This window comes from Ornithorhynchus anatinus, chromosome 1, assembly GCF_004115215.2.
Source record: "Ornithorhynchus anatinus isolate Pmale09 chromosome 1, mOrnAna1.pri.v4, whole genome shotgun sequence".
NCBI lineage: Eukaryota > Metazoa > Chordata > Mammalia > Monotremata > Ornithorhynchidae > Ornithorhynchus > Ornithorhynchus anatinus.
The window spans coordinates 32,394,909-32,409,243 of NC_041728.1; the positions used below are offsets into that span (position 1 = coordinate 32,394,909).

Below are 14,335 nucleotides of genomic sequence, written 5' to 3' on the forward strand. Positions count from 1 at the left end.
ATCACACCTTCCCAAGGTTTTACCGTACTCACATACACCCACCCTGAATTACACATAAGCAGACCACACACACACACATTCATTCACAGTCATACACCTAGGTAAGATGCAGCATGGCTTAATGGAAGGAGTATGGGTCTAGGAGTAAGGGGGCCTCGGTTCGAATCAGGGTTTTGCCATTTGACTGCAGTGTGGCTTTGGGCAAGTTATTTATCTGCGCCTTGGTTTCCTCGCTTGTTCTTCCTCCCACTTAGAATGTGAGCCCAGCGTGGGACAGGGATTGGGTCTGACCTGGTTACTGTGTACCTGCCCTGGTGCTTAGTATAGTGTTCATAAGTGCTTGGTAAGTGTTTAACAAATCAGCTTTCCCCATTCTACCTGTCTCACTAATTACCTACTACAACTCAGCCCAGACATTCTACTCCTCTAGTGCCAGTTTACTCACCGTGCCCTGATCTCGTCTATCTCACCACTGACCCCTTTCCCGCATTCTCCCTCTAGTCTGGAACTCTCTGCCCCTCCATATTTGCCAGACCACCCACTCTTTTCACCTTTAAAGCATTATTAAGGTTACATCTTCTCCAAGAGGCCTTCCCTGATTCATCCCTCTTTTCCTACACTTGTTCTCTCTTTTGCCATGTTTTTGCATTTGGATCTGCCACCTTTGGACATTCGATAATTACCCCACCCCCAAATGCACAGCACTTTGCAGATCAAATTATATATTATAGATTATTTATTCATGTACTCTCTGTCTCCCCCTCTCCCCTCTAAATTGTAAGCTTGTTAAGGGCTGGGAACAGGTCTGCTAATTCTATTGTATTGTACTTTCCCAAGCACTGCACACAGTAAGCATTCAATAAATTCCATTGATCGATAAACAAATATCACTATTATTATTATTATTGCTACTTATGCACAGACCACTTACCCAGAATCACACATACAGCCATATACGATCAGCCACAAAGACTCAGCTACAGACACTGAGCCATACATATTTTTCCAGACTCACACAGACACACAGAGACACACACACACACACACGCACACTTCCTCAGCCTCACTCACATAGATTTCCACACACACACTTTTCCTGCCCCAGCACTAGGTAAACATTCACAGTCCTTCTGCCACCCACCCACAGGGACGCGAGTGAATTCAGCTGACACCTCTGTTGTGGAGTAGAACAACAACTTCAGTGAGAACCGGAAAGAGAAAGAAACCAGCCTCTGCCACACAATTTTACTATTGCTCCCTTCAAAACTCCCATGTCCACAAACCCCATCAACTTTCCCAAGCCTTGAATTCTCCTGGGAAGGCCCCAGTCTTGCTCCTGCCTCATAGCTTAGAATGAGCACAGCCACCTCATCTATTGGTAAAAATCAAACCCTCGAGTGGAAGCTACCCAAAGGTCCCTTATTCACTCTCTTCCACTCTACAGCCACTTCATCATTATCGTTATCATTATGGTATTTGCTTACTGTGTGTCAAGCACTGTTCTAGGCACGCAGCAGATACAAGTCAATCAGGTCGGACACAGTCCAAATGGGCTCACGGTCTAAGTAGGAGAAAGAATTGGCGATGAATCCCTATTCTGCAGATGAGGGAACGGAAGAACAGAGAAGCGAAGTGATTTACCGAAGGTCACAGCAGCTAATTGGCAGAGCCAGGGTTAGAAGCCAGGTCCTTTGACTCCCAGGCCTGTGCTTTTTCAACTACGTCACACCACTTCTGCTTCCTCACCTTCCTCCTGCTTCCCAGCTATTGCTTAAGAGGAAGTCTTCCACCTGCTCTCTAAATCCACCCTGTCTCTTTGAGCCCCTGATCCAGCCCGTCCACTCTCTCCTCCTAAAAAACTTACCCCTTCTTACCTCCCTCCCCTCCGAGCTACTTGTGACCCCTTGGCCTTTGAGGGTCCTTTCTCCTCTGCCTTAGAACACGCTCAAGTATTTCCAGTATTATATTTTATAAGGATTATAGTATTATATAGTATAGTATTATATCCCTCTCGGGATCCTTCTGTTCCCTACTCTAACCCTCCATCTCCCTGCCCCATGAGTCATTTCCACCTTCTGTCTCTACTACCCCTCCAGCAACTCACTACAGTCAGGCTTTCAACCTCTCCCCTTCACTGAGACTGCACTCTCTAGGACCACCATTGGTCTCTTTAGAGCCAAAATCCAAAGGACTTTCTTTATTCAGTCCCAAACCTTCTTGACCCCTGAGCCGCCTTTGACACCATGGACCACTCCCTCCTTCTCGATCCACAATTGCCCTCAGTTTTGCAGATCTGGCACTGACCTGGTTCTCTTCCTACCTCTCTGATGTTTTTTTCTCAGTTTTGCTATTGATTAGCTGCTTCCCCTAAGGCTCTAACGTGAGTCCCTGACTCTTCTTCTTCGTATTCATTACAATAATAATAATATAATAATGGTATTTGTTAAGCACTTCCTATGTGCCAAGCACTGTTCTAAGCTGGGGTTGATACAAGGTAATAAGGTCATCCCAAATGGGGCTCACAGTCTTAATCCCAAATTTTACAGATGAGGTAACTGAGGTGCAGAGATGTTAAGTGACTTGCACATAATAATAACAGAGACATTCATTAATCACTTGCTATGCGATGAGCAGTGTACTGACTGCTGGTGTAGATACAGGTTAATCACTCAGACACAGTCTCACTCTACACTCATGCTCTCGGGGAACTCATCCTTTCACATCATTTCAATTACCATCTCTAGGTGGATGACTCCCAAATCGACCTCTTCTTTAATGAGCAGCTCCCTTGACTTAGAGGATATCTCCGCTTGGATATCCCACTGGAACCTAAAACACTGGTCTGTCTAAAACTGTCTACAACTTAGACTGTTATGTCTGAGCTCTGTCTAAAACAGGACTACTCATCTCTCCCCAAACCCACTCCTCTTACCCAACTTTTTCAACCTTCATTGCTAACCCCCATCATCCTGTCCATCTCAGTAGCGTGAAACCTCGGTATGATAATAATTACAGTATTTGTTAAGCGCTCACTATGTGCCAGGCATCGTACTAACCAGTGGGGTAGATACAAGTAAATCGGGGTGAACATAATTCCAGTCCCACATGGGGCTTCTAGTCTCAATCCCCATTTTACAGGTGAGGTAACTAAGGCACAGAGGAGTGAAATGACTTGCCAAAGGTCACGCAGCAGACAAGTGACGGAGCTGGCATTAGAACTCATGACCTCCTGACTCCCAGGCCCGTGCTTTATCCACTACTCCATACTGCTTTGGTATCATTCTTCACTCCTCGCTGTCGTCAGTCTCTCATTCAGTCTACGGCCAAATCCTGTTGGGTTTTCCTTCTCATCTCTTAGATTTGCCCAAACTTTTGTATAAATTCTCATCAAATCTCAGCTATACTACTGAATCAGCTTTCTTGTTGATCTTCCTATCTCCAGCTTCTTCCCGTTTCCGGCTATACTATACAGTTCTGGGTGAATCTTCTTCTTTGAAGTGTTGCTTGACACATAACTCTCCACTGACTTCCCCTATGCCTCCTTCCAAATGGGCCAAAAGCTTCGCAAGGGCAGAGGTCATATCTACTGGTGTATTTTTGTTTCCCAAGTGCTTAGCGCAGTTCATGGCACAAAGTAAAGGCTCAACAAATACCAGTGATTTGCTTGATTCAAGGTTCTCCACAAATACACCTGACCTAAAATAATGGTTTTCTTCATTCAACTTGTTTTCCCTTGTTCCTTTCCAACTATACCTCCCAGCCTCCTCCCCTCTACTCATACTGATCGCCGCAACTTGGAATCATCCAGCCTACTCACCTCTCTGCCCATACTGATCCCTGCGACTTGGAATCATCCAGACTACTCAAAGTCCTCTGAATGCCTTCCTCGATTAATTCCCAGAATACCAAGTGGTATAAATCCATCAGCCACCTCTAACACTTCTGTAATTATACCCATGCTCAGCACTCATATATTTTGGATATATGCTTATCCAATTGAATGCTCAATCATTTATTTTGATTATTTGTAAATATTTTTTATGTCTGTCTCCCCTATAAAAGTGAAAGCTCCTCATGGCCTTGGAACACGTCAGCCCTCCGTTTGGTACCTCCCAAGTGCTTAAGCAATAAATCAGTCAATCAATGGTATTTACTGAGCGCTTATACATATACACAATTTAAAGTTATACACAATTTAAAGTTTAGTACAGTGCACTGCATCCAGTCAACTCTCAATAAATTCCACTACTACTATTGCTGAGAGCTACCATGGTTTTGATTTCTCAGTATGTTCTCTTTTCCTGCGGCTTCATTCCCCTTTCCTTGGGCTCCAGGAGAAGGCCCAAATCCTGGAGAAGGCAACATTACTCCTGCATCAGCTCTTTGCCAACTCCCCTGTCTCAAGTCACTCCCCTACCCAATTCATACTTTGAGATTATTTCTCTTAAAGATTTTTCCACACATGTATCCTCAAAAGCATCCAATAGTTGCCCAGTCCTCTCTGCATCAAGCAGAAGCTCCAGACCATCAACTTTAAGACAGCCAATCGACTCTCTCCACTCCACACCAATTGTATCCTTATTCCTCTTCCACCGCACCCAGCTGACCCATGATGACCACCTGCTCCCACCCCTCCTTTCTGCCTGGAATTTCTTCCCCCTTCACCATCTGGCAGACCCCGATTCTCCTCATTTTGAAATCTTCCTGAAATCACAGCTCTTCCAAGAGGCCTTCCTGGGTCCACTTCTCATCGCCCGACCCTTTATCATCCCCTAATGCCACTTGAGCACTTCCGTGACTCTTAAGATGATGGATACTCACCTCCCACCCCTAGCTCTCACATTCATATCTTTCTACTCTATAGCTTCTTCCTATCTGTATTTTATTTAGGCGTCTGTTTCCCCTATTAGCCTGTAAGCTCCCTGAGCTAAAACCATCATGGCCTAGTGGGAGAAGTTTGGGCTTGGGTGTCAGAGGACCTGGGTTCTAATCCTGCCTCTGCTTTGTGGCAAATCACTTCATTTCTCTGGGCCTCAGTTTCCTCATCTGCAAAACAGGGACTGATTGCCAGTTCCCCCTCTTATTTAGACCATGATCCCCATTTGGGAGAGCAACTGTGTCCAACCTGATTACCTTCTATTTACCTCAGTGCTTAGAGCAGTGCTTGACATATAGTAAGTGCTTAACCAACACTATAAAAAAGATCATGTTTATTAACTCTATAATATTTTCTACTTGGTTTTCTGTAGTACTCTGCCCACAGTAGGTGCTCAATATTGATTTACATATACTGACTATATAGAGATACATAGATTTTTCTCTGATTGCTTTGAGGAACTCTATCGTAATGAGGGACTTCAGAAGATCAGGGGTTCTCATCCTGGTTTCATCATTTGTCTGCTGTGTGACCTTGGGCAAGCCACTTAACTTCTGTGGGCCTCAGTTACCTCATCTGTAAAATGGGGATTAACACTGTAAGCCCCATGCGGGACAGAGACTGTGTCCAACCCAATTTGCTTCTATCAATCCCATTGTTCAGTACAGTACTTGGCACATAGTAAGTGCTTAAATACCATTATTATTATTATTCCTGAGTTCACTGACCTTAGGTAGTGTGCGTAACTCCAGCATAGTTGAGGGACTAATTCTTGCCTCAGTGCCCTAAAACAGGGATTGGTTACTCATGGTCTTCCTTCTGAGAGCTCTAAACTACATTTAACACTCAGTGGAAAAGTTCGATCCAAAGGGAGTGCAGAGGGAAACAGCATTTGAAACTTGACATCCAATATATGAGTGGGCATGAAAAAGAAAAGGAACTGAATCCCAAGTACACCTGAGGAGCAAGAAAATGACTAAAAAGCTACCATCACATTGGTATGGTGTAGAGAACTGCAGAGACCTGGCAGGGCTTGCAATTAATTTGCTTGCATCCATGTAATTAATCGTCATGTGTCAGAGACAAAAGGGGTCCATACAGTGAATTGGACAGCATGTGTAAAGCAGTTTCTCAGTTTAATTCCTGTTTGCTATTTCTCTTTCAGTTCCTAAATCTTCCTAAGGCTACGCTTAGAGCTTTGGCCAACCTTTCGCTTCTTTGTCTTTCAAGTCATCTGTCTGGCCCCAAAATCTATACACCCAAATGAATTATTGATTTCTAAGTGTGGATGCAGCGCAGACAACATCAAAGTGGGCTAAGTCAATTAAGTCACCACCTAGTTCAGAGTCACATATGTATCATTTCCCCAAGTAAAGAAAATGACCTCTCATATGCTTCTGTGTAACTTTCCACTTGAAGGAGCATTGCTTCTCACCTCCTCTTTCAGTCTGCCCCAGCTCTCACTCTTCACTGCTCCCAAGCTAACCCGCTCACTGTACCTCATTCTTGACTCTCCCACCTCCACTCCTGGTATTCCTTCCCCATTCAAATCCGCCACACCACAGCTCTCCCCATCTTCAAAGTCCTCCTGAAAACTCACCTTTTATAGGAGGCATTCTCTAATTAAGTGCCATTTTCCCCAGGTCATGTCCATCTGATAACTGTCCTTGGCACTTTTGTTTCTTCACCTTAAATATACACATATGCTTGCCATAGATAACTCACCCTTGAATTGATCTATTTATCCTTCCCTACTTCTACCTTTGTGTTTGGTTATACTCAACTGATCTTCTAAAGAAAACTAATTCGCAGGGCTTAGGCATCAGAGGTCGGGAGTTCTAATCCCAGCTCTGCCACTTGTCAGCTGTGTGACTTTGGGCAAGTCACGTAACTTCTCGGTGCCTCAGTTACCTCATCTGTAAAATGGGGATTAAGACTGTGAGCCTCACATGGGACAACCTGATTACCCTGTATCTCCCCCAGCGCTTAGAACAGTTCTCGGCACATAGTAAGCGGTTAACAAATACCAAAATTATTATTATTATTGTTATATAGGAAACCTAAGCGGGACACAAGTGTGTAAGACTTCCTCTTAAATTCTAATATTGGCTTGAAAATAAGGACTAAAATTTACTAGCCCACAAAAGTGTTTAATGTCAATTTAGAAGCAGTACGGCGTGGTGGATAGCACACCGACCTGGAAGTCAGAAGGTAATGGGTTTTAATCCCGGCTCTGCCATGTACCTGTTGAGTGAACTTGAGCAAGTTCCCTTCCCTTCTCTGTGACTCAGTTACCTCATCTGTAAAATGGGGATTGAGACTGTGAGCCCTACATGGAACAGAGACTGTGTCCAACCCGATTTACCTGTATCCACCAAGTGCTTAGCATAGTCCCTGGCACAGGGCAAGTCCTTAAGAAATAACATAATTATTATTAATTGTTGTTCAACCTTCAACTGTCACCTCCTGAAAAGCTTGCTATTAATTTAATTCACTCCAAATTGCCCCAGCTCAGCATCTTGTGAAAACGGATGCTTACTAGGTGCTTAAATGCATTTTTCAATGGTATTTCAATGGTAAATGTATCTAAGCATTGGGGTAGATACAGGTTCGACACATTCCACATCCCAAGTGGGGCTTGCAGTCCTAATCCCCATTTTCCACATGAGGTAACTGAGGCACAGAGAAGTGAAGTGACTTTCCCAAGGATGTACACTAGACATGTGGTAGAGTTAGGAGTAGAACCTTTCTCACTCCCAGGCCTGTGCTCTATCCACTAGACCATCCAGCTTCTAAATTGACATTAAACACTTTTATGGGCTAGCACATTTTAATCCTTATTTGCAAGGCTATGCTAGATTTTGAGAAGAAGTCTTACACATTAATGTGCCATTTGGGTTTCCTTTATACAAACAGCACTGTGAATTTTTTTTTAAGAAGATCAGTTATTGTATTACAACCAAATACAAAGGAGAAGAAATTCAAGGTTCTTCCCTCATGGAAGGTACACTTCCCTAGCTCAGTATCATGTCGACCCAGGGGTGTGTAAACTTACTTGGCTTTGGCCTCCTGTAATAACGAAGGATCATCCGTAGCCAGGTAAACTCTTTTCTTGTCCACGGGCATCCTGCGGGCGAGAAGCTGGAAATGCTCTTCCACATGCACCATGTATTCTTCAATGGGATGGAACGCCGCTTCTGTTCCGACTTTGTCTGTCCGCCTAACGTGGACTCTATGGGGCCAGGGAAACCAGTTCAGAATCCGTCGAGGAAGTACAGGTGTGTAAGTTTCCAGCTAAACAATATAGCACTCCCCATTCCACCTGCCCCACAGGACTGCTGATCAAGACCCCCAAAGACCTGGGTTGTCCTCCCACCACTTCGTCCCGGGGCTTCATCCCTGACCCACCCCCCCAAGACCGATCTTGGAGGGGTTTAAGCAGAGCGTGGGCCTCCACAAATTTTAGAATACATGGGAAGGGTTTGGTAGTGACTTTTGGGACTCCTTATAGTCTGGGTGGTAAGAAGTCTGGTGCCTTAATGGAAATAGCAAGGGCTTGGGAGTCAGAGGATATGGGTTCTAAACCTGGCTCTGCCACTTGTCTGCTGTGTGATCTTGGGCAAGCCACTAACTTCTCTGGGCCTCAGTTACCTCATCTGGAAGATGGGGATTAAGATTATGAGCCTCATGTGGGACAACCTCATTACCCAGTATCTACCCCAGCGCTTAGAAAATGGTCAGCACATAGTTAGCGATTAACAAATACTATAACAATTATTATTATTATTAAGTCTAGATACAGTCCCTTCAACCATAATATTCTGGGGTTGGTCTTGTGTCTATTCATTCACTCATTCATTCAATTGTATTTATTGAGCGCTTACTGTATGCAGAGCACTGAACTAAGTGCTTAATGATGTAAGTGTGACATCCTCCCTCATGAGGCTACCACCAGCCTCCTAGCCTCTCTTTTAGATTGTGAGCCCCTGGAGGGGACCTCAGGGACCAGATGGTCTTTATTGTATTCCTCCTCAGTGGGTAGTACCGTGCTCTGCACATGGTAGACACTCCATAAGTTCCCCTGAATGAATGAATGCACCACAGACACTCTACATTTTATCCCTAAATCCATATATCCTCATAACACTCAGAACGGAATATGAAAATCTGTGCGTTGAATGAAAGAATGGAAGGTAAAGGCAGTATTGAGAAAATGTCATCACTAGTGGACTTGGTAGAGCAGGGATACACCAGGAAAAAATTCAGTGGCTATGTTAAAAAATAAAGTAAACAAAGTGGGAAGAAAAATTCCAGGCTATTCCTGAAAGTTCAATGAACATAGGTTAAGATTTTGGAAGTGAATAATGATAGTAATAATAATAATAATAGTGAATAATAATAATAATAATTATGGTATTTGTTAAGCGGTTACTATGTGCCAGGTACTTCACTAAGCACTGGGGTGGATACAAGCAAATCGGGTTGGACACAGACCCCGTCCCGTGTAGGGCTCACAGTCTCAATCCCCATTTTACAGATGATGCAATTGAGACACAAAGGAGTTAAGTGACTTGCCCAAGGTCACACAGCAGATAAGTGGCAGAGCCAGGATTAGAACCCATGGCCTTCTGACGTCCAGGTCTGTACTTCATACACCACCGCATGATGCTCTTCAACTGGAGTTGGACACAGTCCCTATCCCATGAGGGGCTCACAGTCTCAATCCCCATTTTACAGATGAGGTAACTCTGGCCCAGAGAAGTAAAGTGATTTGCCCAAGGTCACACAAAAGACAGGAGGCGGAGCCAGGGCTAGAACTCATGACCTTCTGACTTCTCTATCCACTACACCATGTTGCTTCTCAATAATAATATTAATAGGTGAATAATAATGGAGTCTCAGTATAGCTATATGTATGCCCCTGCACCTTTGACCTTTCTCAAGATCCACGGACTGTTCTAAATTTCTTTTTACTTTGAACCCTGAAAAGTACATTTTACTGCAAAGGTATTCAACTTTGCCATGACCTGTAAGGTAAATGTCTACCAAGGGCTTTCAATAGAAGAAGCCCACTGGGACAATTCCAGCTCATTGTGGGATATAAGTGGAATTTCCTCTGGAAACTCATTTGCTCCCTTAGTAATTATGCTGGTGCTACACTGAAAAGTCAAAGGTGAATGGCTGTTTAACATCCTAATTTAGTCCACTGACATGGTATTGTAAAGGAAACAGTGATTTATGGAGAGGTGGTTTGTTTCTGCAGGTGAAATAAATTCCTTTGATCACTGGATAATCTCCCTAGAAATTATGAATGGCAATCTGCCAGGAAGTTTGGAGGCCGGCTACTGTAAACGATTATTTTTTCTTTATGGCTTAAGTACCGGTAAGTATTTAGTGGAAAGTCTGTCTTGAGCTGGATGAGGACAATTTACTCCCCGCAGAGTGTTTTTCATGTAGAAACGTCCATATTCTCTCCCTCCATTATAGAGTAGTGACATTTCAGCTCCCAATGAATGTCGACTGGTTACATATGAAATGGAATATGTATCAAAATAAAAAAAATGAATGCAGAAGGAAGCAGAAGCCTAATGATGATGATAATAATAACTGTACTAATTGTATTATCTGTTAGGCTCTTACTCTGTGTCAAGCACTGTGTTAAGCGTTGGGGCAGATACAAGATAACGGGTCGGATGCAGGGCCACATGGGCTCCCTGTCTAAGTAGGAGGGAAAATTCGTATTGAATCCCCAATTTTACAAGTGAGGAAACTGAAGCCTGAGAGGTTAAGTGACTTGCCCTAGGTCAGGGGAGTGGCAGAGCCGTATTAGAACCCAGGTCCTCTGACTCTCAGGCCTCTGCTCTTTCCACTGGACCACACTACTTCTTTGCTTCCAGGAGCAGTGTCAGCATCAATGAATGCAGTAGCTGTCTGCTGTCTAATTTGGAACTCTATTTCCAACCTGATGACAGAAGGATCAATAATGAAAATGAGATTTTCTTCCTGACATCAGAGGTGAAAAATGACCATCTCTGAATATGTGTATGTGTGTGATTGTACCTTTCTACCCCTTGATGTAAACAAATGAAAAGTGTTCCTTTGCCTCCCAGGCTTTAGACAAAAGGATATGGAAACTAACCTTTAAAAATATAAAACACCAGAAGGAAATTTAAGGACCACAAAGCAAGACAACCCAAAATACTATAACACTGTGAGTCAGTTTTAGCCTGCAATGCCAAGAACCAAGGTTAATTTAACTACAATGGAGTTAAATTAAGTTACTTGTTTTTTGTTGTCTGCCTCCCTCGTTTAGACTGTGAGCCCGTTGTTGGGCAGGAACTGTCTCTATCTCTTGCCGAATTGTATATTCTAAGCACTTAGTACCATGCTCTACACATAGTAAGCGCTCAATAAATATGATTGAATGAATATGACTGAATGAATGAATGGAGTTCTGGGTCTTCAAAAAGTAACAGAACTGGGTTTTGACTGGAAATGGCCCCAAGTCACTTAACTTCGCCAACCATCAGTCTACTCATCTGAATAATGGGAACTTAATATCTGTTTGCCCTCCTCCTGTGACTGTGAGCCCAATTTGGGACAGGGAATAATGTGAGTGATCTGATTATCCTGGATCTACCCCAGTGCTTAGTTCACCCTAAATGCTTAATAAATAGCATTGCTATTACTATTACTATTATCATTATCATTAACTGAGAGGTAAAGATTTTCAATGATATGGGGAAGGACTCTCTAAAGACTCCCAGGAACCACAGGAATGCCTCGATAATCTAGTTGTGGTTTATCTGAGCCTTTCAGCAGTGAGGCCAGGGGTAGGGAGAAGAGGGAGAAGGTGATGCTTGAGAGAAGGGGATTCTGACTTCCCCCATGACAGTCTCAGAGCCTGGGGTCATCCAGCCTTGCTAAATGGCCCACATCTTTGGACAAAGGTTGGAGTTTTTTGGCTCTGCTGCTTGGCCACCGCGTCCAAGATGAAAAACCCGCAACTATGGGTCTAGGAATTTTGGATTTTTGCACTTCTTGTTTTCCAGCTCACTAGAGCCAAAAAATCGAGAGGGGGGCAAGGGAATACTGGGAGAGAAATGAACTCTGATGAAGTCAGAGCCTGAACCCAAAGGAGTGGGTGTTGGGGACACTGAAAGCACTTCAGACTGGGGGCAGTTTGGGAAATCTATTCGCCAGGAAAATCACTTTTTCTTTAAAGTTCACTTATGTTATTTCATTCTGCCATGGTTCATTATAAAAATAGCAAATCATATTCCTACCCGATGACTGGATGTTTGAAACCAAGCTTCCTTGTGGCCTCTTCTATTTCTTTTTCTAACCAAGGCTGTGGGCGGATCAAGTATTTGACAAACTGGGAGACCCACCACACTGCGGGATCTCCATGCACTCGTATGAGTCGGTCGGCTAAATCTTCTGGAACAGCGAGGGGGAGATATGGAGGACGTGGGTGAAGGCTGTCGACGATGGGAAGTTCCACCACCTGAACGTCCTTGTCATTGGTCTCACCTGCAAAACAAGATCACAACACAACCTGAACCAAGAGGATGGGTAGGCATGGAGGGCTTACAGGGCAGCTGTTTGGCTTGGTTCTTTTTTGGGCAGGGGAACAAGTTAACACTGAGACAGAGACACTCCCTAACCCACCGTACGTCATCAGAGCAAGAAACTTTGAATCCCGGGTTTGCCACTTGCCAACTCTGTGACCTTCAGCAAGTCACTGAACTTCTCCGAGCCTCAGTTTCCTTATCTGGTGGGGTTTCAGTACCTGCTCTCTCTCCTCCTTCGACTCTGAGCCCCATCTGAGACAAGGACTGGGTCTATCTTGGTTCTCTTGAATCTATCCCAGGACTGAGCACAGTGCTTGGAACATCGTAAGTGCTTAACAAATAGCACAATTATTATTGTTCTTATTACCTATATTTCACTTGGGTGGTATTTAGTGCCCTTGGTTATGCAAAAATTTCAGCTGCAGTTCTCCATCTAGTTAGGATTCTTCAAAGCAACTATTCTAAATGTAAGGCAATTTACATTTCTCTTTAAAAAAGATTTGCTCCTCTTCAGGAATAACTGGATAATCTCAGATGATCAGTGTGAAACAGTCAAGAAAGGTAAATTGGCACTCTGTCAAAAACAGTAACTGAATTGGTTTATTCTTTGTTAAAACTGCCTGGCTATCAACTAGATGTTGAGACAGATATTTTGTTCATTTCTGAAGCAGTCTGTCACCTCCAGAGCCCAGCTTCATAAAGCTGTAACTACTCTACTAAAGTCTATAATGAAATATTAAACATGTAGCCAAATGCAGGAGATCATTCCCCTAGACTTTATTCTGCCCATTAAAATCACAGCCATTAGACACAACATGGAAAGATACAAGGCTGAAAGATTTTACTACTATTAAATGTCCTGAATTAAATTTTTAACACACAAAGATAAACCCAGTAAGATATTTTTCAAAATATGATGCTAGTCAAATAAAGAATCGTATGAAAATGAACGACTGGATCATGAAAGGCTGTACATTATGAAATAAACTCAAATGTTTTTTTCCATCCAAATATTAATCCACAAACAGTAGTTTTCTCAGGATTGGCAAAATAGTTATTTAAAAAATCAAACAGAGGAATACGGTCGCTCAACCGACATTATTTTATTATTATTACGGTATTAACTAAGTAGTAGTAATAGCATTTATTGAGCACCCACTGGGAAGAAGTGGGCTACTATGGGAAGTACAAGACAAGCAGGTGACATGTTGCCTGCCCACAGTGAACTGCCATTCTTCTGAGGGAGTATGATTACTAAATGACTATGTCCATAACTAACCCACCACAAGCTTGTAACTTTGACACTTTCCTCAACTCATCTCTCTCATTCAGCCCAAATATTCAGTCCACTACCCAATTCTGTCATTCTACCTCCACACCACCTGTCCATTCGGGCTGCTACCACGTTGGTCCAGGCACGGCTAATAGTCCACTCTGACTACCGCATCAACCTCTTCCTTACTGACCTTCCTGCCTCCAGTCTCTCCCTTTTCCTCCATATTTCTCTCTGAGGACCAGATCATTTTTCTAAAATCATTCAGTATATGTCCCTCCACTCCTTAAATAAAGCCTACCACTGTTTCCCATCCATTGCTGTGTCGAACAGGAATTCCTCCGCAGCTTCAAGATAATCAGCTTATCTAAACTTGCTCCTCTCCTTCATCAACCCAGACCACAATGCTTGCTCCTTTATCACCAAACTTACTCACCATACCATGATCTTATATCTCTCGCCATCAACCTCTTGCTCGCATCCTCCCCCCGCCTGGAATTTGCTCCCCTTTTAAAACTGAAAGCAGAGAAGCAGTGTGGCCTGGTGGATAAAGCCTGGGCCTGGGAGTCAGAAGACTTGTGTTCTAATTCCAGCCCTGACACTTGTCTGCTC

General features: G+C 43.5%; 1 protein-coding gene across 3 annotated transcripts in view; it reads right to left on the bottom strand.

Annotated features, from left to right (window-relative positions):
• FUT8 (fucosyltransferase 8) overlaps positions 1 to 14,335 on the bottom strand; it is a 193,543-nt gene that overhangs the window by 18,789 nt on the left and 160,419 nt on the right. For all 3 annotated transcript variants that reach the window (XM_029065383.2, XM_029065374.2, XM_029065387.2), the window contains 2 exons: positions 12,163 to 12,409; positions 7,932 to 8,108 (listed from right to left, as the gene is read on the bottom strand). In XM_029065383.2, the coding sequence (XP_028921216.1) occupies positions 7,932 to 8,108; positions 12,163 to 12,409 (424 nt within the window). The remainder of the gene's footprint in view (positions 1 to 7,931; positions 8,109 to 12,162; positions 12,410 to 14,335) is intronic.